This window comes from Chelonoidis abingdonii, chromosome 1, assembly GCF_003597395.2.
Source record: "Chelonoidis abingdonii isolate Lonesome George chromosome 1, CheloAbing_2.0, whole genome shotgun sequence".
Classification (NCBI taxonomy): Eukaryota; Metazoa; Chordata; order Testudines; family Testudinidae; genus Chelonoidis; species Chelonoidis abingdonii.
The window spans coordinates 320,944,711-320,967,481 of NC_133769.1; the positions used below are offsets into that span (position 1 = coordinate 320,944,711).

At 42.7% G+C, this 22,771-nt stretch overlaps 1 protein-coding gene across 1 annotated transcript in view; it reads right to left on the minus strand.

Moving 5' to 3' along the window:
* Positions 1-5,017, minus strand: part of RFXAP (regulatory factor X associated protein) — a 10,996-nt gene extending 5,979 nt beyond the window's left edge. The window contains exons 1-2 of the mRNA XM_032805924.2: positions 4,402-5,017; positions 1,946-2,053 (exon numbers count right to left, since the gene is read on the minus strand). Coding sequence (XP_032661815.2) covers positions 1,946-2,053; positions 4,402-4,839 — 546 coding nt within the window. The 5' untranslated portion in view covers positions 4,840-5,017. The remainder of the gene's footprint in view (positions 1-1,945; positions 2,054-4,401) is intronic.
* Between the last annotated feature and the right edge of the window lie 17,754 nt (positions 5,018-22,771).

A 22,771-nucleotide genomic window follows, 5' to 3' on the forward strand; every position in this document is an offset into this window, starting at 1 on the left:
ACTGCTGCAAATGTGGCCACACTGCAACGCTGGTAGCTGTGAGTGTGGCCACACTGCAGCGCTGTTCCTACACAGCTGTACGAGCACAGCTGTAACTCCCAGCACTGCACATTTCCAAGTGTAGCCAAGCCGTTATGAAAGCATGAAAGGAAGCACTGTCTTGTGAAGAGGATGGGAGTCAGGAGTTTTAGGTTCTATTCCTGGCACTATCGCTAACTTGTTATGGGCCTTGGCCAAATCACAACTTTTGTGTCTCAATTCCCCACCTGTCCCCCCCCTACCCCATCTGCAGCATCGGTATAATTACCTAACTCCCAAAATGAGTACTTAGAAAGTCCTTTGAGATCCCTGATTAAAAGTGCTAGACATTATCTACTTTATTAGGAAATGTTTTCATCCTTGAGCTACTTGAAGTTTTCCAGAAAGCCAGTTCTTTTTCCAAGATATATACATTAACATTCCATTTAAAAATATCCTTAGGGTTTATGAGATCATAATATAATAATAGGAGATATACTTATCTCCTAGAACTGGAAGGGACCTTGAAGGGTTATTGAGTCCAGCTCCCTGCCTTCGCTAGCAGGACCAAGTACTGATTTTTGCCCTTGATCCCTAAATGGCCTTCTCAAGGACTGAACTCACAACTCTGGGTTTAGCAGGCCAATGCTCAAACCACTGAACTATCCCTCCTTCCCATATACTTTGCCCCAGGTGGGATATATTAAAAAAAAGGGATCTTTTCTAAAGGAATATTGCTGAATGGAAGAGGCAAAGCACTGAAGAAGACAGCAACACAGTTCAAGGAGAATCTGTGCATCACATTTCCTGTTTGGTGGGCAGAACCATGAATGAAAGAGCTTCAGTCTTGTGCAAAGGCCTTTAAAAGAAATACATACTTTTCCAAGAGCATCTGGTTGCTATATTTCTAGGGAAATCATAAAAGTGTTTTCAGTTTCCATTACTAAAAGGACCTTGCCGAGTGCAGCTAAGAGCTGTGAAGGTACTGTCAGTCAGGCAAGGGAGCCAAAGCGGTGCAATCCAATAGCAAGACTCAGAGAGCAGCAGCCAATGGGTGGCTTTATGACACAAATTTTTCTGCAGGATACTTTAAAGAATTAAATAACATAATTTCCTTTTCATGGACACTATTCCAAAGTTTATTTCTAGACTTTAAATAGGTACTTCTATGTATTGTATCTCACTGGGAGAAGGGAGACAAAATAAGGTTATTTTGCTGTAAACCTAGCATTCTGAGGTCTTGTCTTTAAAGACTTTCATCTTCAAAATATCTGGGATCTGGAGTCCTCCATGCACATAGATGCCTAAAGAGACCTGCAGCACAATAATCAGGGCTGGTTATGCTGCTTGTCATTGTTAATGGAGGTAGTAGATGAACAGTTTGATTCTCTTTTGATGGAAAGAGAACAAAAACAATGGTAAAGGTACAGTAGAAACAGTCACAATATATTTGGTGGTTTTGGCTTTTATTAAGTTCTCTCCTCCATGTAAGTGACATTCAGGCGGGCCGCGTGCCAAAAGTTGCCGATTCCTGGATTAACAGATTAAAACATCCTAGATACATTATGAATGCTATCTGCCCAAAGAAAGAACTACACACTTTTCTAATAGTAAAGAAATGTCCACTTTTAGCTAATGTAACTGATTCATAAACTCATGATTATTCATATTTGTGTTCTGTGCAGATGTCGAAATGTGCATCTTTCATGTCTACTGTGATATTTCAGTTTTAAAAACTTGTTTCTATAACTATGTAATGCACAACAGCAATCTACTGACTTCCAAGTTTCCAGAGAGACACCAATAACTTTCAATACATATTCTATCTGTATCTTTAAGAAAAGGAGTGAGCAACAGAACTTTTCCAAAAATTGGTTCTCAAAATGCAACTCTACTATCTTCAGCCTTGTGAAGCCATGGTACTTACCAGCCTTTTCTGATTCAATACTTGTTCTAAAAGAGTAGGTCTTGCTGGGCGATCTCCAATAGACCCTGTTCTTTGTTTTGTAACAGAAACTGAGCCTTCAACACAATCCTGGACATAAGAGACAAAATACAAGAGGAAAAATAGATGTTAATATGTTTTGTCATTACAATGCATTTTCATTTCTACAGGGGAAAGATCTCAGAAAAGGGCCCGCTTTCCCTTCCTAACCTGTGGAAGGAAATAAGGTGTGCCAGAGAGGAAAAGAAACCACCCAAAGTTCTGTTTTTCCCCTTTCCCTCCATAAAGCTTCCAGTCTCCATCTGCCACAGTAAGCATGACTTCAGAAACTGGTGAATTAGACTTCTAAATTAGACTTCTAACCAAGTTACCACAGCTAATTAATAAAACTTTAATCTAATTGATTAAAAATTAAGTCATTTGAAACAGCCCAATTATTCCCTCCACACTTTTTTACTTTCAGGGAAATATAGTTGTGTGTGTCTAGAGCAGGGTTCTCAAACTGAGGTTTGGGACCCCTTAGGGTAGGGGTCAGCAATCTTTCAGAAGTAGTGTGCCGAGTCTTCATTTATTCACTCTAATTTAAGGTTTCACGTGCCAGTAATACATTTTAACATTTTTAGAAGATCTCTTTCTATAAGTCTATAATATATAACTAAACTATTGTTGTATGTAAAGTAAATAAGGTTTTAAAATGTTTAAGAAGCTTCATTTAAAATTAAATTAAAATGCAAAGCCCCTGGACCGGTGGGCAGGACTCAGGCAGTGTGAGTTCCTACTGAAAATCAGCTCGCGTGCCACCTTTGGCATGCCTGCCATAGGTTGCCTACCCCTGTCTTAGGGGGTTGTGAGGTTATTACATGGGGGGTCGCGAGCTGTCAGTCTCCACCCCTGACCCCAGTTTGCCTCCAGCATTTATAATAGTTTAAAAACACTTTTTTTATATATTTAAATTTATTTTGGGGGTCACACTCAGAGGCTTGCGATGTGAAAGGAATCACCAGTACAAAAGTTTGAAAACCACTGGCCTAGAGAGTCTCAGGTTGGAGGCTAAGTCAAGCTATATTCACAGCTGGGGCAGTTCTAGCCACAGTTCAGCACAGATAAGGTGCTGCAGATTCCTCACTGGTTTCCCTCTCGCCTGAGGCATCCCACCCTATAAAGTTTGTTAACTATTCTTCCAACTGAAAGGGGTCAGACAAATATCTATTCTAGCATCTACTACTTCAACACTGTTGAAGAAAAAAAAAAAAATGAAAAAGAGACCTATTAGGAGATGAACGAGTGCTTGAAAGCATATAATCTAATTTTAAATGTCAAAACGCTCAGCCTTTATTAGATGCATATATGGGTATTCTATGTACACACTACATAGTTTTGGAAAAAGAAAATCGTGCCCCTTCCAAAACCACCCCCTCAGTACAAACCAAATCCATCTCCATTTTTTTTTTTTTAACTCGGTAGAAGAAATGCGGTTTCCCCCTTCCCAAAACTATTCCAAAATACAATGCATGCAGAAAATGCAAAATCTGCTTGAAAACTCTTTATAAAAATTATGGCAACTATGAGAGACTACATTGTATAGAGTTTGGGATTGAGAGGCAAAACTGCTGAAAAACAAGTGAGTGCTAATACCAGTTCTGCCATTGATTTACTGTGTGATCCCTGAGCCTCTGTTTTTCAATCTATAATATGTAGATAACATTTATGAAGATGTTGTGTGGCTTGATAGAACTTTGAATGTTTAAAGTATTACACAAGGACTAAGCATACTTAGAGGATTTCATAAGTGTAACAGATCGGGGGTAGGGAGAAGGGAGCAGGAAAGCAGATGGCCAAAAAGTTATTCTCTACAAGGCTTTCCCTGGCACAGTGGCCTCAGTCTATAACATGGGTGTGGATTTCTCTCTGGTACAGGAGAATTACCATTACTATTATTGGAACTGCGTGGGCCATCACAAACAAACATACTTAGATAACTGGAACTCAAGAGGTCAGGAAATCATACCAAGCTGATAGGCTCGTTAGAAAGAACTCACTTTGCCGGCAGAGTAGGAGCAGACAAAACGCTAGGCAGGCGATGTAAATAACTAGTGCTATTCTGCACTGAATCTGTACATTAGTGGAGAAGAGAACCAGGAGAGTTATGTGGCTCTCCAGGGAGGGAAGTGCCGCTCCCACACCCCCTGTAACAGCAGCACATAGTGGTAGGCTAAGTCCTCTTCCGCCACTGGGGGACCCTACCGAAAAGTTGATTACCTGCAACTCACCCTTCGCTCAAGTGATTCGGGGTGCTACTAACACAACGGGCTATCCCTGCACACAGCGGTGGGGGGACGGATGTGTAGCCTCGGCTACCGCCCCCTCCCCCTGCGCTAATCTCTACCCTAATACCTCGGCACTGTGACACAGCGGTGAGCCGGGCACTAACCCCTCACCTCGGCCCGCGCGCTGCCCCCCGGGGTGGCAGCCCCGCCCTGCGCTGGGGGCGCCCCGGCCCCGCCCAAGTCGCTCTTCTTGCGCTTGTACTTGTCCTTGTACATCTTGTTGCGGTGGCGCTTGCACATCCAGGGCTTGCGCTGCTTGGCCACCTGCGTGGTGGTCTCGCTGCAGCCCTGGTACGTGCAGCTCTTGCAGCCCCCGCCCCCCGCGGAGGCCTCCCCGCCGGAGGCCGCCGCCGCCTCCTCGTCCTCCAGCTCCTGGGGGCTGGCCGTGCTCTCGCCGCCCGCCGGCTCGCCCTCCTCGGCCGCGTCCCCCTCGCCCCACGTCCGCTCGCACAGGAACACGAGGCCTCCGGAGGTCTCCGGGGCCTGCGCGGCGCCCTGGTGCCGCCCGGTGCCCCCCGCCGCCTCCTCGTCGCCGCTGCACGGCTGCATCACCAGCAGCGTCAGCTGGGGGGGCGAGGAAGAGGCGGCGGCGCGGCCGAGCCGCAAGGCCCTGCTGGTGTCGCCTGGACCCTCCGTCCCGCTCTCCCACCCACCGAGCGCCAAGCGCTCCAGGTGGCTCTGAACCGGTAGCCACAGAGCAGTGACCGCGCAGGCGGGCGGCCCTGACAAGCGATCAACTGTGGACGCTGCGTGCCAGCACTAAGACCTAATGCGCGTGCGCGGCTACGCTGTACTGCGCATGCGGACGGGCCGGGGAACGCATGCGCCCTGCGGGCAATGACAGACGTGGGACTGCAAAAAAAAAGTATATGAGTATTAAAAAAAAAAGTATACGGCGGCAACTGTTGAAGGGACGATGGAGTGAGCACGCATGCGTATTATGGAAAACTAACTTGGCACGTAAGGAAGTGCCACACCAGGGTGACAGAAAATCAAGTGCGCGTGCGCGGCGGTGGTTCTGTCGCGATCCCAAGACGCAATTTACTGCACGTGCGCAAACTCGATATGGGCGACGAGGCAAGGAATGAGATGAGGAGCGCGCGCCTGAGGCGTCGTTAACCGCCTCGGGTAGCTGTGGTGGTCACGTGACAATGCAGCCTCCGCCTCCTCAGTGAAGGGACAGATGTGTGTCTCCTGCTGGGTGGGGCAGCCCCATTGCCACCTGTGTTTTCTTGCAGGAGAGCTCAGCTGTGTCAGCTGGCACCCCGCCCTGCTGGGCTACCCCTACATTAGGGTACAGCCCTTGGGTGCCTCACAATGCCCTGCTAAAGGAGCACTCAGCATGTCTGTGTGCAACTGTCACCTGCCAGCCACACTTGGCTTACCCTCTGGCTTGCTCTAGTCTTGATCATATTATGGGGTGACCCCCCCGCAGCCGCTCCTTCTCCAGGCCTGGATTTCCCCCATCCACTAGTGTGCATTGTGTACTGCCGAGCCCTCTCCTGGACAATACAAGCTTATACGAAGGCCCTTGTTTTATTAATAGAAATGCTATGAACAGATTGTGTTGTTCCAAATGGAATTTCCCAAACAATTAAATTCAAACACATTGACTAAGATCAAACAAAACACGTGTACTAACTACAGAGAGGGAGATTTTAAGTGACTACAAGTAATGAGACATAAAAGTCAGAAATGCTTACAATAAAAATAAAGATAAAATGCAACTAGTGCCTAACTTAAACTATGTTAAATGCAAAATTTTCTCACCACATGCTCTCCACAGACTTCCTGGCCAAGCTTTTTAGGCCAGGACCGCTCCTTTCATTTTAATGGCTGCTTCCTTTGTTCCTTCTGATGCACTGAATCAATAGAGAGAGCAAGCAAGAGGGGTGTCTTGGGTGTTTTCCCTTTCTTTTTATAGTCCTGTCTTCCCTTTGAGAAGCCTTTCCAACTGGGAGTATGGTGACAGGCAGACTCTGTGAACAGGAATCCCATTCTGTTTCTTCGCTAAGATGTAGATCTGCGCCACAATGCTATCCAGAACCACCTGGTGAAAGCCATTGCACCACGTCCGGAGCAGGTTGCCGTGAACTGCGCCATCCCCGGTACCGACAGCCAGCTGTAACCTGATGTTGTCGTCATCGACGAGGCCCAGAAAAAGATGATCCTTATTGACGTCACAGTCTCCTTTGAGAACAGGACCCCAGCCTTTCACAAAGCCCAAGCTCATAAGCTGGAAAAGTACGCTCCTCTGGCCGACACCCTGAGAGCGAAGGGCTACGAGGTGCAGATGGACACCCTGATTGTCAGAGCCCTGGGCGTCTGGGACCCCTGCAACAAGTGTGTGCTGTGGACCTGCAGGATCGGTGGATGCTGCACACGGCTCATGCGTCAACTCATGGTCTCAGACACCATCCGATGGTCCAAGTACATCTACATCGAACACATCGCTGGCCACCAACAGTACCAGGAGGCGTGAGCCTGAGCGACATCGTGCATCGATTACGAGAAAGGGACCAAGAGACTTCTTCTGTTGAACCATATGAACTGGAACAATAAACTCACTGAACGTTAAATCCACTAAATTATAGTCAATCCATCCTCATCATCGTATTCACTTACTATACACTTGAACATAGCCATTATATGAACATACTCTCATATTTCAATTTCTATACTTTGACCCACTAAGCTTTTACTCTCAATCAGGGATACTGCAGATTATGTACTCCGTACACCATCTGATCTTAAACCGAACTTGGCACCTGTTGATAATCTGTACATTATTCCCTGATAACCAGAAACATCCACGCTTAAACTCTGTACCGTTCACTTTTTTTTAAACATCATCTTAATAAAATTTTTATTTCTGCCCATGCTCTTTTTCTTGTCAGCGAATAGCCAGTTAGCAGGTAATGACCCATTGACCTTGTTTACACCTGGCTGAGGTGTCATCTTGCCCTTTGTCTTTGAGGAACTGCTTTAGTCACTCCCCAGACTTGAAACATGTTTTAGTAACACCATACAGTAGTATGTTATAGTTTTACATACATTATTGCCACACTTAGGCCTTGGCTACACTGGCGCTTTACAGCGCTGCAACTTTCTCGCTCAGAGGTGTGAAAAAACACCCCCCTGAGTGCAGCAAGTTATAGCACTGTAAAGCACCAGTGTAAACAGTGCCCCAGCACTGCGAGCTAATCCCCTCGGGGAGGTGGAGTACCTGCAGCGCTAAGAGAGCTCTCTCCCAGCGCTGGTGCCGCGACCACACTCGCACTTCAAAGCGCTGCCATGGGAGCGCTCCCGCTGCAATGCTTTGGAGTTTCGAGTGTAGCCAAGCCCATATTTTACCAGAATTATAACGACCAGCAAATTATGAATTTTCAAATGATACCCCATAAGGCTTACTTTGTACAGAGATTATTACAATAGTATGCAAGTGGTGAATACAGGAGTACAGTCTGTCACAGGCTGTTAATACTGCATGTTAGTTACAGTATTTCAAAGAGTGACAAGGAGGAGGAAGTGAAATGACCCAGAAATGTGCTATGTAACTTATGGACATCCCCTCTAGGCACCCGCTCCCCCATGCAGCCAGCCACAAATCCAAGCCACATGGTGATCCTGGCAATTGCCTGCTTATCTGCTCCACAAATCAGCCTGTTTGCAGCTCTACACGTAGCGCTGGGCAGAGTCTTTCCTGCTAGCTTGAACCATTGTTACCCAGCTCTATCTAGGATGCAGTGGAAAGAACCAAAACGTGTATCAACAGCACAGACACCTTCCATTGTTGAAAAGCGCTGATGTGCCTTCTTGCATGCACGCAACAAGAGCCTTGCCACATTTGTAGTCCTCTGAAACAACCAACTCTCAACTGGTACCTAGAGTGAATCTTGCTGATATATATATAAATTGTATAGAAGTTACCTATTATTTTTTTCCCTTTCCTGATCTGTGTCTTTAGATTGAGCTCTGTGGTGCAGGGATTGTTCATAGGTGTTCGGAAAGTGCCTAGCCCATAGAGGGCAATACTGCAAATATATAGCAATAGTAATGAGAGTAATAATACACACCTCAAACAGTTAGGGCTATACTCAGAACCCCTTTACTCAATGGTGAATTTGAGTAGTTCTGCTGAAGTCAAATAATTTTGTTTTGATTTAAATTTAACTAGAGAGAATGCCTGTCTGAAACTCTAGATGTCCTTCCGATTAATTAAAAACACAATACAAAAATAATGACAAAACCAGAATACTACCACATTTCTCCCCCCCCTACACACACACACACAAAACCATATAATAATTAGTTGGAACATATTTTATAAATCAGATCCCTTCACATGCCCAACAAGCAAATTGGTACTCCTTACCAAATACCCCAGCCCTCCCTAAGAGCCCTGTCAGACAGACAGGTTTTCCAACATGCCAGGAAGTCCAAAAGGTATGGGCTATTTCAGACCAAAGTGGAGGATTATGTCCAAAATTAAGAGGTCTTTGCGAAGAACACTCTGTTACCAGCTCCCTCTCTTTTCACGTGAGGAGCTTGTATCTCAGGCACTTTCACTGATCTCAGTTGCAGCACTGGAGTTCTCACCAGAGGGCTGTGCTTTAAAGACACAATTTGGCCCTTAATAAAATTTTTCTTAGTTTCTACATCTGAAAAAATGAAGATAACAATACATAAGAACATATGAATGGCCATACTGATGTTTGGTCTACACTACAGATCTATATCGGTATGCCTGAGTCGCTCAGTGACACAGTTGTACTGATCTAACCCACTGTGTAGACAGGACTGTATCAGTGGGAAACCTCCTGCTGACATAGCTACCGCCTCTTGGGAAGGTGGATTAACAACACCAATGGGAGAACTCTCTCCCATCAGCTTAGAGCATCTTCATTAAAGCGTCCCAGTGACCCAGCTGCACCCATGTAGCATTTTGAGTGTAGGCTTGCTGTGGGTCAGACCAATGGTCCATCTAACCCAGTATCCTTTCTTCTGATAGTGTCCGGTGATAGATGTTTATGAGGGGATAAACAGAACAGGGCAATTTTACAGTGATCAATCCTCTGTGATCCAGTCCCAACTTCTAGCAGTTGGAGCTTTTGGGACACACAGAGCATGGGATTGTGTCCCTAGCCATCTTGGCTAATAGCCATTGATGGATCTCACAGGGATGTTGTAAGGCTTAATTAGTTTGCAAAGCACTTTGATATCCTTTGATAAAAGGCACTTTAGAATATAAAGCAAAATATTATATTATTATGATGCTTTTACTTTGTATTAACAAAAGTTTGCTTTTTGAATTATTTGGAATGTTTGTGTATAAGAAGAAACAGAAATGGAAAAGGAATGGGTAGCTAATCAATTTAGCCTAACTTTGAATTTATGGAATATTATGGATTAAAAATTGCAATCAAATATTGTTTTGTTCCTGATGTGCCTAAGAGAGACCATAGAAAATGTTGAGAAAGAAAGGTTCAAATGCGAAAAACAAATGTTATATGCCATATACCATTTGTACCAGCCTTGATTTTGAGGAATGAAGGCCATGTTTTGAAAATTTGGTCCTTAATTTACGTGTCCCAGTTGCCCAGCTGGGAACAGATACACAGTCTTTGGCCTTCCCAGGTGTGTCTAACATCAGATGCCAAAAACTGCCTGCTTAAATCATAGATATTCATCTGTGTGCAGGCTGTCTACTTGTGGTTTGAATAGATTCTGTATATTTCTGCAATCTACATTAGTGCTCATAAAGTGGTTCATTTTCATGTGCCAGAGCTTTTGTGCCAATTTTTCAGTTCCTAGTCCTCAATAACTATCCTGGTGAGAAGTATTCATTAGAAAACAGTCACTGGGGACAGAACTCAAGAAGATTGTGAGAATACTGGTGATGGTGAGAGTATTGGTGGCACATCATCTAAACTAGTGAACTCATCCAGTAGTCACCAGTACAATTCTCCTCTCCTGGCTTCTGCCTCCAGCAGCACAGAATTCCACACAGCACTGGTGGCTTTTGACAGTTTTGCATTGTTTTGATTTTCTTGGAAAATAACACATTTTTCAAATTTCTGGAGAATCTTTTTCTCTTTGATGTAAGATTTGAGGGGCTTGTATCCTTCATGTCTTCATATACTATATCCTCCCAGAATAGGTAAAATTCCCAAACTATATTATTAGCATTACTGCCACCATTTTTCATTTTGTACAAATGTAGACTGGTGATAAATTACATATAGATGGTCATCATAATTGAGGAACTGGGGAAGCCATTATCTATTGGAATACACTAAGAATATATTGACAGACAGTGATGTTTATTCTAAATATTAATATAAGAGTGTGAACTAAGTATTAGCACATCAGTCTGTCTTCCACTACCCATATGAAGTGATTAGGCCACTTGAGCTGCCTTAGTTCTAGGATAAGATGGCACTGATGTGTATACTTGCAGCTGCAGCAAAATATTCCCTTTTATGAGGACAAAAGATATGAGATCTGTTTGCTTATTGTTCTTTAAGAGTGTTTTGCACACAAAGTACTTTTGCTGTTATCTTGTAATGTGTGCATCTCATGAAATATTAAGAACGTCAGTGGAAAGTGAGATGATGAAATTCATACATCCAATGTTAAGGTGGCCCTACAAAGAAAGCATAAACTAAATGCAAATTATCTTGTAACTTTATTACACCATTATAAAATGAAAACATCATGTCAAGAAGAGTGCCTGAGATTTTAAAAAGAACAGGAGTACTTGTGACACCTTAGAGACCAACAAATTTATTTGAGCATAAGCTTTCGTGGGCTACAGCCCACTTCATTGGACAGCTGCTACTCTGAAACCTGAGATTTTAAAACACAGCTTTGAAAGATACAAGGAAATAGAGCCTTCTGAGTAAAGCTGTGATAGGGTTGCCAATTTTGGTTGGATGTTTTCCTGAAGATTTCATCACATATAACATAGTCTTTAATTAAAGATTAATCTTTAATTCCTGGAGACTTCAGGACAATCCTGGAGGGTTAATCTCATTTAAAGCACATTTCTTAACAAAGACATTTCTTTTTAAAAAGGATTCAAAAGTTGGTAGCAGAAAAAAAGGCTTCTTGTCCTTTAGTTCTATTGCTCATTTTACTGCTTAACACCAGCCATAGTATTGAGTCGTATAACCTAGTGAGAAAGCCATGAGGAGATTCAAAAGCCTGGTAATAGAAAACCCTGATACACTCAAAGAAGACAAAACAAACAAAATGGTGAAATGTGCCTTACAGATATTAATTCCTTGAAAGCAATGAATGTTGAACTCCCGTCATTAATGGCAATGCAAACTGCATTAGCCTGCCAGTGGTGAACTTCTTAAGGTTTGGTTTTGATAACAAAAGTTTTGATGCTTATATTATCAAATACTATAAACAGCCTTTCTGACAGGACTGAAGTGTTTCTGTTTTCCAGACAGGACTGGAACGTGCAGAAGGACATAGCCTTTCAAAAATAAAAATTGACTCATTTTTGCCAACCTCAGTTTGACAGAGTATACCACTGTGTTCACCCTACACACTATTGTAATAATGTTTTTACAAGGTATGCCATGTGAAGTATTATTTAAATAACTTGCTCATCAAGAATATCATGACAAAATGCACATAGTAACGTTATGTGTTAAGTTCTGAACATAAGCTGAAATCATGAGAGAAGTATGTTTCCCAGATAAATCTGGGGTGGGGCTAAACCAGTTTCTCAGAGACAAATGGCAAGCTCTGATGCCTCAATGGGTGTTATCAAGGCTGATGGACCATTCCCTGCTAAGTGGCCATTCTTTGGCAAGGAACTGGCAGGGACAAAAATCTACATTTTAGCAAAGAAACAGTACGATGTTTTCTTTCTTCACTAGACTGCCTGTTGTCTTGCTCCCAGCTGGAAATCCTTCTCAAAGCGGGGAACAGACTACAAAAAAAAGGGACAGTCACCGTCCCCTCTCTCTCCCTGCCCAGCACATTCTCTGCATCTGAGAAAACAAAAAGAAGTTCATGGGAGGGATCTTCACCTGAAGAGTTTGGTCAGTAATCTTGCTGGAAGCATGGAGTGAGAAATTTTGCTTGGATCTAATATCAAATCATAGAATATCAGGGTTCAAAGGGACCTCAGGAGGTCATCTAGTCTAACCCCGCTGCACAAAGGGGACTAATCCCCAGACAGATTTTTGCCCTAGATGGCCCTCTTAAGAGTTGAGCTCACAACCTTGGGTTTAGCAACTCAATGTTCAAACCAGTGAGCTATTCCTTAGGCACTAGTAGATGTTTTATCTTTATTTTTCTGACTTTTATGCCTTATTACTTGCACTTAAAATCTAACTCTTTGTAGTTTTAAACTTGCTTTACTGTCTTATCTAATGCAGTGTGTTTAAATTGAATTTTCTGGATAACTATTTAAGATAATAAGATGGCATATTATTCCCTTAAAGAAATAACGAATTTAATATGTTGAACTGTCTAGGAGAGGGCTGGGCAGTACAGGACATACATTTCTTTGGGAAAATCTGGGACTAGGGGTGTGTTGAGATCACCCTATAGCATAACCCAGACTGGTAAGAGTCAAGGTGTGGCTGGCTGGCTGCAGCACACACATACGAACATAGCTGGGAGTAATTTGGAGGCTGTTTAAGACCAGTCGAGACTGGTCTTAAAGGCTATAGGAGCAAAACAATGTAAATGGAACCCCAGGTTACAGGACAGGGTACACAGCCCCTGACTAGTCTGGATTGTGTCCTGGTATGTCACACTCGGGGAAAAAAGTTTGGGATCAGTTTGATCTGAGTTGTGGACAAAGGTTCTGGTTGTAATAAAGATGTGACATGTCAAAGTGCTGGTAAAATGCTAGTTTCTATTTCTTGGTCTCAGGCACATGACATTTCTCAGAGGTACTTCTGTCCCATGGCAGGCACATTCACTGATTCTAATGGTTACTGTTATATCTTCCTCCTCCCCTTCATTTATTTATTTGATATTACATGAAAATAAAATGATATCTCATTAAAATTAATAAAACACATAAATAGAAATGTGCAGGAGGGAGGTCAGGGAAGATGATCTCAATCTCCTGGAGAGAAAAGGGGATTATTTTGCCTCTTATCAGACACCTGTCCTGAACTATTATTGCTGAACCTCAACTGCTTTTTGGTTACTTTTCTACTTCTTGTTCTCAACACAAAGACTTCTGTGATGGCCTTTTCAGCAGCTGGAGGGGACCTGACATCTGGAGCCCATGTTTGCTGCTATTGCATTTTTCACTGTCTGCAATTGGGTGTGCATGTGTTACTTCTTTTAGCACAGGAACACTATAAGTAGCATTTTGGATGTCCTCAACAAATGCAGAGCCAGTGTCCTTCTTGATTGCATTAAGATGTCTTCTGTTCCTTTGAGTGGGTATAGCATATGACTTTGATGTAGATAGCATAGCTGTTACTTTGGCAAGAGTTGATATCCCTAATTCTGATGATTATTGTTACGTCGGTTGGCTGTTGTTTTTCTAAAGCATTTACTCCATTTCCACTTTACACTGAAAATGCAGAAGATCTCTACGTTTGCAGCCCAAAGCATGTGAGCACAAAAAAGAGAGAAAAATTTTCGTGTAGGGTAAAAGTAGGCATAACTACTGTGCTTGATGAAGTGGTAAGGCTAAGTAATGCAATGAAATGAAGAAATGAAAAAAATGAGGTTGAATGTCAGGAAAATCAGTGAGGTCCATTAAGTTGTGAAACATTCTCCCAGCAGAAGTGATGAAAGTCCAGTTGCTCTGGACATTTAAAACTAGACCGAATAGAGCACTAAGAAGTGTATAGTAAAGAAGCAATCCTGCATTGTCACGAAGATGGAACAGATGATCTATGAAGTCCAGTCTTTCAACTTCTAACATCTATGGCCTTGGGGAATTTCAGTTGTTTACATTCTCTAAATCACAATAATGGTTGGACCAGGTGGTCACCTTTCTGGCTCTATTACTTAACTTTTTTCATGCACTGATTATGGAGCCATTCATGTTTCATCAGAGTCTCAAGCCAGCTACCAACAAGTTTTGCCCTACCTAAACCTATCACCTTCACTTTAGTCAGCCAGAAAAAGGTTGTCTATGAGACTTGCGTAGTACATACATTGGCATTTTGTGCCAGGGCAACGAGTATTTTCACACAACTACTTCTTGCAAAGTTTTAAAACATCTTTCTGCTTGCACATTTAGCTCAGCAACTATATTTTTATTTTGTCTTCCTGGTCTTATGCAAAGAATTTCTCACCTATAGGTGTTTTTAAAATCATCCAAATTTTCTGATTTTCAAGTTTTTTTTGTGTGTAGCACTTATGATTCACCTCCATGGGTGAGAATTGTTTCATGTTATGTACAGAAAGTTCTTTTCTTGGACTGCAATTATATTTCTTCACCTTTTCCTGATGCCTCATTCAAGCTGTGAAATAGCAATTCTGCAAATTCTTATATGCAGGTACAGATGTTTCAGTTACTTGTTTGTCCTTAGGAAGCTGCTTTATTAATTATTATTATTAATAATAATAATAAATTGGTTATCATGAATGGATATCAGGGGATCACAGATTGCTAGTGGGGATGAAGGTTGTCTCAGCTATATACTAAGTAGATGAAGGGGGTATAGGAAGGAAGGATGGTCCTGGTATGGAAAAGATTGAGAGTCGTTGGCTTATGCAGTCACTGATTAAGATCCTATTACTGTCACTAATTAAGACTGATAAGTTCTTCATTAATGTGTTTTGCTAGCCAGCTGCTCTCAGGGCTTTAACTCTCTTTGCTATTAGCTGGTCAAGAGCCTCCTGATGTGAATAGCAAAAACTTCTATTGACTTCAGTGGGATCAGGTTCAGAGAATCTCAGAAGGAAAGAGCTCCCCCAAGGGAAAGAAAGGTTGACACTATTCACAGGACTGAATCACTGAATGATCCTGAGAATGTAACACATCAGTGCTGAAGCAACTGTGTGCCTCTCCCCTGGTTTTTTTCTCTGGCTGATGCTATACAATGAGTTTTCTGTCAAAACATGCAGAAATGGGTGATGGAAGGAGAAACAGACTAATATATGTATGTGCTATGTCCATGCAGCTGCTCTCTGACTGTGCCTTCCATCTTGGCAATCATATCTCATCAGACCCTGCTGATCTTCAAATGAGTTGTGTTGTGTTGAGAGGCAACTGGGAGGGAGGGGAAAACACACTGCTTAGACTGCTTTCCCCTCCAACCTCAATTTTCAAACCAGTTTTCTGCAAGTGCACAATAGAGGGAAGCATTTGGCTCTAAATTGTTATACACTAAAAACATGGAGTAGGGAATACTTTGAAAATGCATCCTGCACATGCTCAGAACATCAACAACTCTGCTTGTCACCTCACAGAAGTGAGAGTAAGGTGGGGATGGTAACATACTCCCTTGCCCCTTGAAGGCATTACCAGCTTCAATGTGCCTTGTCACATTACAATTGCACATTGTACAACTATACAAAAAAGAACTTAGTTATTGCAGCATTGATTCTTTTCCCATTTATAAGTAATTTCTGTTACATGAGCTGAAACCAAGCATATGGTATGCCAAGTAACATTCCAAATTTGATTAAGGATCTAATTAATATACAGATCATAAACTTCAATCTCATTCTGCTTTTCTGCAGTTATTATAAGGTAGAGGGGTATTTTCTAAAAATCTGAAAGCACATGATTCAAGCCATGTTAGTCTTTTGCTTCTTCTGTCACTTATTGTGGGCCAAATTCTGCCACCGTTACTCACTCTCTGTAACAATGTCCTCTGTAAGGCATCATTGTAAGAGAGGCAGAATCTGGCTCTAAACATTTGGTAAGAGATTTAGTGTGCATGTAGTTAAGGGTTGAAAGCAACAGTGCAGTGCTCAGAGGATAAATCCATTGCTGGTGCGCTTAGGGTGATCAGACAGCAAATGAGAAAAGTTGAGACAGGAGTGGGGGGAAATAGGAGCCTATATAAGAAAAAGACCCAATAATCGGGACTGTCCTTATAAAATAGGGACACCTGATCACCCTAGGTGTGCTGGTCAAGGGGATCTGAATTGGGTGAATGTAAGAAGTGGAGATGGTGTGGATTTGTGATTCTATTATTAGAGAAGGAGTAGTGCAAAGGCTGAGCTCTGGAAAGTAAATATAACGACAAGATGAAATTTAGTTCAATATGCTTCAGCTTTGTCACAAAAGATCTTTTGGAGGAAAGTATCTAGTAGTTCTGCTCCACTACCTCATCTGCTGTGGGCAGACATTATTTTCATAAATGATAATCTTAAACCATATTAATCTGCTTGTATGTTCTTACAAAATTTTCCTATGCTATTTTCTGTTTTCACTTTTGAAAACAATGTATATAAAGAACCCAGAGAGTGATATTATGTACCAATATGCCTGTTTTCTATAAAATATATATAAAAATGCTGAGACAAATTCTGCTCTGACTTACATCCTGTACAATTACATTACGTCAGGGCAGAATTTGGCACTAAGCATCATTTACTTGATGAATGGGGGGAAAGGGACAACGTTTCATTTTATAAATCAACCCCTTACATCAAGAAGATCATGATACCTTTAGTATCCATACAGTATCTGGCTGATCCATCTTGCTTTTGGAAAAAGTCCAGCAGCACTTTTACCTTTTTACCTGTTTCATATCCATGAAGGTTTATAATTAGGGTCCTACCAAATTCATGGTCCATTTTGGTAAATTTCACAATCATAGGATTTAAAAAATTGTAAATTTCAGGATTTCAGTTAAATCTAGTTAAATCTGAAATTTCACGGTGTTCTAACAGTAGGGGTCCTGACCCAAAAAGGAATTGTGGGATTGGGTCTTTTTTGCAAGATTATTGTGGGGGGTGGGGTTGTGGTACTGCTATCCTTACTTCTGCACTGCTGCTGGTGGTGGCGTTGCTTCAGAGGTGGGCAGCTGGAGAGTGGTGACTGCTGGCTGGGAGCCCAGCTCTGAGGGCAGAGCCCCCACCAGCACAGCGCAGAAGTAAACATGGTATGATATTGCCACCGTTACTTCTGTGCTATTGCCTGCAGAGCTGGGCCCTCAGTCAGCAGTCGACACTCTCCAGTCACCCAGCTTTGAAGGCAGTAGCATAGAAGTAAGTGTGGCATGGTATGGTATTACCACCCTTACTTCTTCGCTGCTGGTGGTGGGGCGCTGGCTTCAGAGCTGGGCACCTGGCCAATAGCTGCCACTCTCTGGCCACCCAGCGATGAAGGCAGAGCCAGGGCCAGCGCTTCCGTTTAGGCGACCTAGGCGGTCGCCTAGGGCACCAGGATTTGGGAGGGCAGCATTTTGCGGGCCTTGGCGGCAATTCGGCAGCAGGGGGTCCTTCCACGCTCCATGTCTTCGGCGGCAATTCTGCGACGGGTCCTTCTCTCACTCAGGAACCAGCTGCTGAAGTGCCCCGAAGACCGGGAGCGCAGAAGGCCCCCTCACCACTGCCGAATTGCCTCCGACTGGGAGCGCGGAAGGACCCCTGCCTAGGGCACCAAAAACCCTGGCGCCACTCCTGGGCAGAGCAGAAGTAAGGGTGGAAATACTGCAAACCACCACCACCCCCGCCAAATAACCTTGCCAACCCCCTACAACTCCCTTTTGGGTCAGGATTCCCAATTTGAGAAACACGTGTCCCCCCGTGAAATCTGTATAGTATAGGGTAAAAGCACACAAAAGACCAAATTTCATGGTCCATGATGCATTTTTCATGTCTGTGAATTTGTTAGGGCCCTACTTATAATTCATTTCATTGTGTTAAGTCCCTCTAGCTTGCTCACAATCTATATCTCTCATTGCTAACGGTAAGTATTTCAGATACCCTCAATGATGTGACCATATGGCTGTGTTTGGCCTATTTCAACTGGGATCACACATCTGAACTTGTACACAATATCCTTAGTCTCTTGTTGGCTGTCAGCTGGCCAGGTATATTAATGTAGTCCACAAGAAGTTCACTTTCACCTTCTTCTAGTCTTATTTTATCTGCTTCCTCACTGTCACATAATAAACAGATTATACTTAAAGTAATAGCAAAGTAATGACCTTTCAGGAATGTTCTACTCAGGCAATTTTAACACAACTTTTGAGCCTTTGACTTCTTACATTAATAAATAGATTATCTTTCTCTCTTAGAAATGTACTATGCCATCGAGGGAAATGGGACCATGGTGGCATATGCTGGAAGTCTCAGGCAACCGGTACTAAAATATCATTAGTGTTTTTAAAAATTATAGATGATGATTTTCTAATGCAAATAGTATTATACTCAACACGACATAACCTGGACTTCATTATGAAGGTTACATATGAATTACTTACTGGACTGTGTCACTTGGTAAGCTGGGCCCATTCAAGTAAAATGTGTTTTAATACAGCCAAATGCAAAGTTACAGATCTAGATATAACCTAGGCCAAACTACAGAATGGGGAACTGTTTCCTGGAAAGCAATGACTCTGAAAAGGATTTAAGGGTCATAATGGACAAGTAACTCCACAGGAGTTCCCAGTGAGATGATGAGGTGAAAAAGGGTTATGTGGTCCTTGGATGTGTAAACAAGGAGTAGTGAATAGGAACAGAGGTGATTTTACCTCTGTATGCAGCACTGGTATGACTGACTGCAATACTGTGTACAATTCTGGCATCCATATTTTAAAAAAGATGTTGAAAATTGGAGAGGGTTCAGAAAAGAGCCACAAAAATGATTTGAAGGCTATAGAAAATGTCTTACAGTGAGAGAATTAAAGAGCTCAGTCTGTTTAGTTCAGTGACTCTCAACCTTTCCAGACTACTGTGCCCCTTTTAGGATTCTGTTTTGTCTTGTATACCCCCAAGTTTCACCTCACTTAAAAACTACTTGCTTACAAAATCAGACATAAAAATACAAAAGTGTCACAGCACATTACTGAAAAATTGCTTACTTTCTCATTTTTACCATATAATTATAAAATAAACCAATTAGAATATAAATATCGTACTTACATTTCAGTGTATAGTATATAGAGCAGTATAAACAAGTCATTGTCAGTATGAATTTAGTTTGTACTGACTTGGCTAGTGCTTTTTATGTAGTTTGTTGTAAAACTAGGCAAACATCTAGATGAGCTGATATCCAGAGAAGAGCAACAAAAATGATTAAAGGTCTAGAAAACATGACCTATGAGGGAAGATTTAAAAAATTTGGTTTGTTCAGTCTGGAGAAGAGAAGACTGAGAGGGGACATTGTAACAATTTTCAAATACATAAAAGGTTGTTACAAGGAGGAGGGATAAAATTTTTTCTTCGTAACTGCTGAGGATAGGACAAGAAGCAATGGGCTTAAATTGCAGCAAGGGAGGTTTAGGTTGGACATTAGGAAAAACTTCCTAACTTTCAGGGGTGGTTAAGCACTGGAATAAATTGCCTAGGGAGGCTGTGGACTCTCTGTCATTGGAGATTTTTAGGAGTAGGTTAGACAAACACCTGTCAGGGATGGTCTAGATAATACTTAGACCTGCATGAGTGCAGGGGACTAGATTAGATGACCTCTCAAGGTCCCTTCCAGTCCTATGATTTTATGATTCTCTGTACCCCCTGGAAGATGTCTGCATACCCCCAGGAGTACGTGTACCCCTGGTTGAGAACCACTGATTTAGTTTATCCAAAAGGAGTTTAAGAAATGATGTGATTACAGTATATAAGTACCTTCATAAATACATTATGCTGGCTACTAAAGAGATCTTCAATCTAGCAGAGAAAGGCATCACAAGAACCAATGACTGGAAGCTGAAGCCAGACAAATTCAAATTAGAAATGAGGTACAACGTTATAATGGTGAAGGTGATTCATCATTGGAACAAACTACCGCGGGAAGTGATGGATTCTCCAGCTCTTGATGTCTTCAAATCATGACTGGATTCCTTTCTAGAAGATACGCTTTAGCCAAACACAAATTATACTTCATCAAAGACAATTTATTGGCCACAATATGGGGACAAGTTGGTGAATTTTAATGGCCGGTGATATGCAGGTTAGACTATATATGTTCCCTTCTAATGTTCCCTTCTGGCCTTAAACCGTGAATCTATAAATTGCCTTTGCTCCCGTATGAATACTATGATGCTTGCTTTGTGATAGTATCTGGGATATTATTATCAGGGACTACAGATCTCGTTACTACTGCTGGACTAGAATAGTTCGCACTTAGGCCCATACAGTCTTTTCAGTATGTATATGATGGGGCGGAGGGCCAAATCTGGTGGAAACTGGTTCTGCAGATTGTTCTTCCCTTCACCTTTGTCATGTGAAAAACCCTCCAAGACTACTATAAAGTGTCAGGCCTCCACGACTGTGGAGGAAAAAGCACTGTGAGAATGCCTTCCACATACATTATTGTCACAGTGGTTTCCTTATGCAAGATAATGCTGACCCAGTGAGCATTAGTACCTGTGGGTTTCCCCTCTGCTTTGCATGGTAAAGCCCCTAGAAGAGCTTTTTTGGGGCGGTGGCCATTGGGGACCGGGTTGTGGTAGACAGTCTGAGGAACTGTGCAGAGGCTCTGTGCCTTTGCAGCTGACCCTGCTATCCCCGGGGGTTCTGAGAGTTGCAGCGTTTTCTCTATTAGACAGAAATAAGGAAATTCAGATCTGTGATAGTAATTACCTTCTTCACTGCTGCCGCACTTGGCTGGTATGTGGGACAAAACACACCTGCTGTGAATAGTCAGCACTTCAAATCATACTGCAGAATTGTGCTGCAGCAGATTCTCAGCAATGAAGGGACCAATAACACATTATATACAGTTAATTACACCGTTGTCGCACTATGGGTTCTATCAGTACTCCTTTCTGTATAACCATGCACGGAAGGGGAGGACTTAATATAAAATATATATGTTTGCTGGGCTGCTTCTGTTCTGTACTCTGTCCTGTCTGTGAAGCTGAGCCCACAGCAATGCAGGTCTGGGAAGAGGCTGGTTACAGATCAAATGGGGAGGCCAAGGATGCATAGGATTAGTGAGGGAAAACCCTGTGGATCTTCAGGCAGGAACTCTGGCTCCATTCCTCTTCTGCCTCTCCCAGCATTGAGAAGATGGCTGGCAAAGATGTCATGCTGCCATTGGCTACCCAATGTTAGCAACACTCCTGATGGGAAATATAATTTACTGCTATTTATAGCAACAGTAATTTATGAGACTTTTTATGGCTCAAATTCCATCACTTCCTGAGTGCAGTGTGTCATGTATATCTCCAGCTTCTCATCTTTCCAAACCATCCATGTTTCCCAACACAGGGACTCTGTTGAGTAGTTCACAGAAGGACTGCCACCAGCTAAGTAGTGTGAGAGGAGCACAACATATTTCTCAGTCCCTGCTGGCCATCGTCTAAGACTTTAAGATCTTTCCCCTCCCCTCTGTGCCAAGGGAAGGAAACAGACGGGTTGGAGTCAACACTTCGAAAAACATTTTGTGTTAACTTGCCTACTAAAGGTGCTATATAAATGCAAAGTTCTTTCTAGTCTACTCTGTCACCAGTATTGCATTTGTCCCACTAATAAGGTTCCAAAAGAGAAATTCATCTAAGAAATTTAATATGTTAAAATCATATTAAAAATTAGCTGTATACGTTTCTAGAGTGATGACTGCTAGGGATCTGGCTGTGAATGTGTGAGGGGTTTGCAGAAAAGGCAGCTGTGCTCCCACAGAAGAGACAAAGATAATCTGAACTTCACTCCCTACTTGGCTTTCCATATCCAGGAACCCCCTTGCTCCCTTCTAAACCATATTATCTTTTCCTTGTTCCTAAATCATAGAATGATAGGACTGGAAGGGACCTTGAGAAGTCATCTAGTCCAGTCCCTTGCACTCAAGGCAGGACTAAGTATTATCTAGACCAGTGTTTTTCAAACTTGGGATGCCGCTTGTTTAGGGAAAGCCCCTGGTGGGCCGGGCTGGTTTGTTTACCTGCCATGTCCACAGGTCCTGCCGATCGCGGCTCCCACTGGCTGCGGTTCGTTGCTCCAGGCCAATAGGAGCTGCTGGAAGTGGCACAGGCCAAGGGACTTACTGGCCACTACTTCCAACAACTCCCATTGGCCTGGAGCAGCGAACTGTGGCCAGTGGGAGCTGCGATCAGTCAGACCTGCAGATGTGGCAGGTAAACAAAACAGCCCAGCCTGCCAGGGGCTTTCCCTAAGCAGGCGGCATCCCAAGTTTGGGATACACTAATCTAGACCATCCCTTACAGGTGTTTGTCCAACCTGCTCTTAAAAATCCCCAATGATGGAGATTCCACAACCTCCCTAGGCAATTTATTCCACTGCTTAACCACTGTGACAGGAAGTTTTTCTTAATGTCCAACCTAAACTGCCCTTGGTGCAATTTAAGCCTATTGCTTCTTGTCCTATAGTCAGAGGTTAAAAAGAACAATTTTTCTCACTC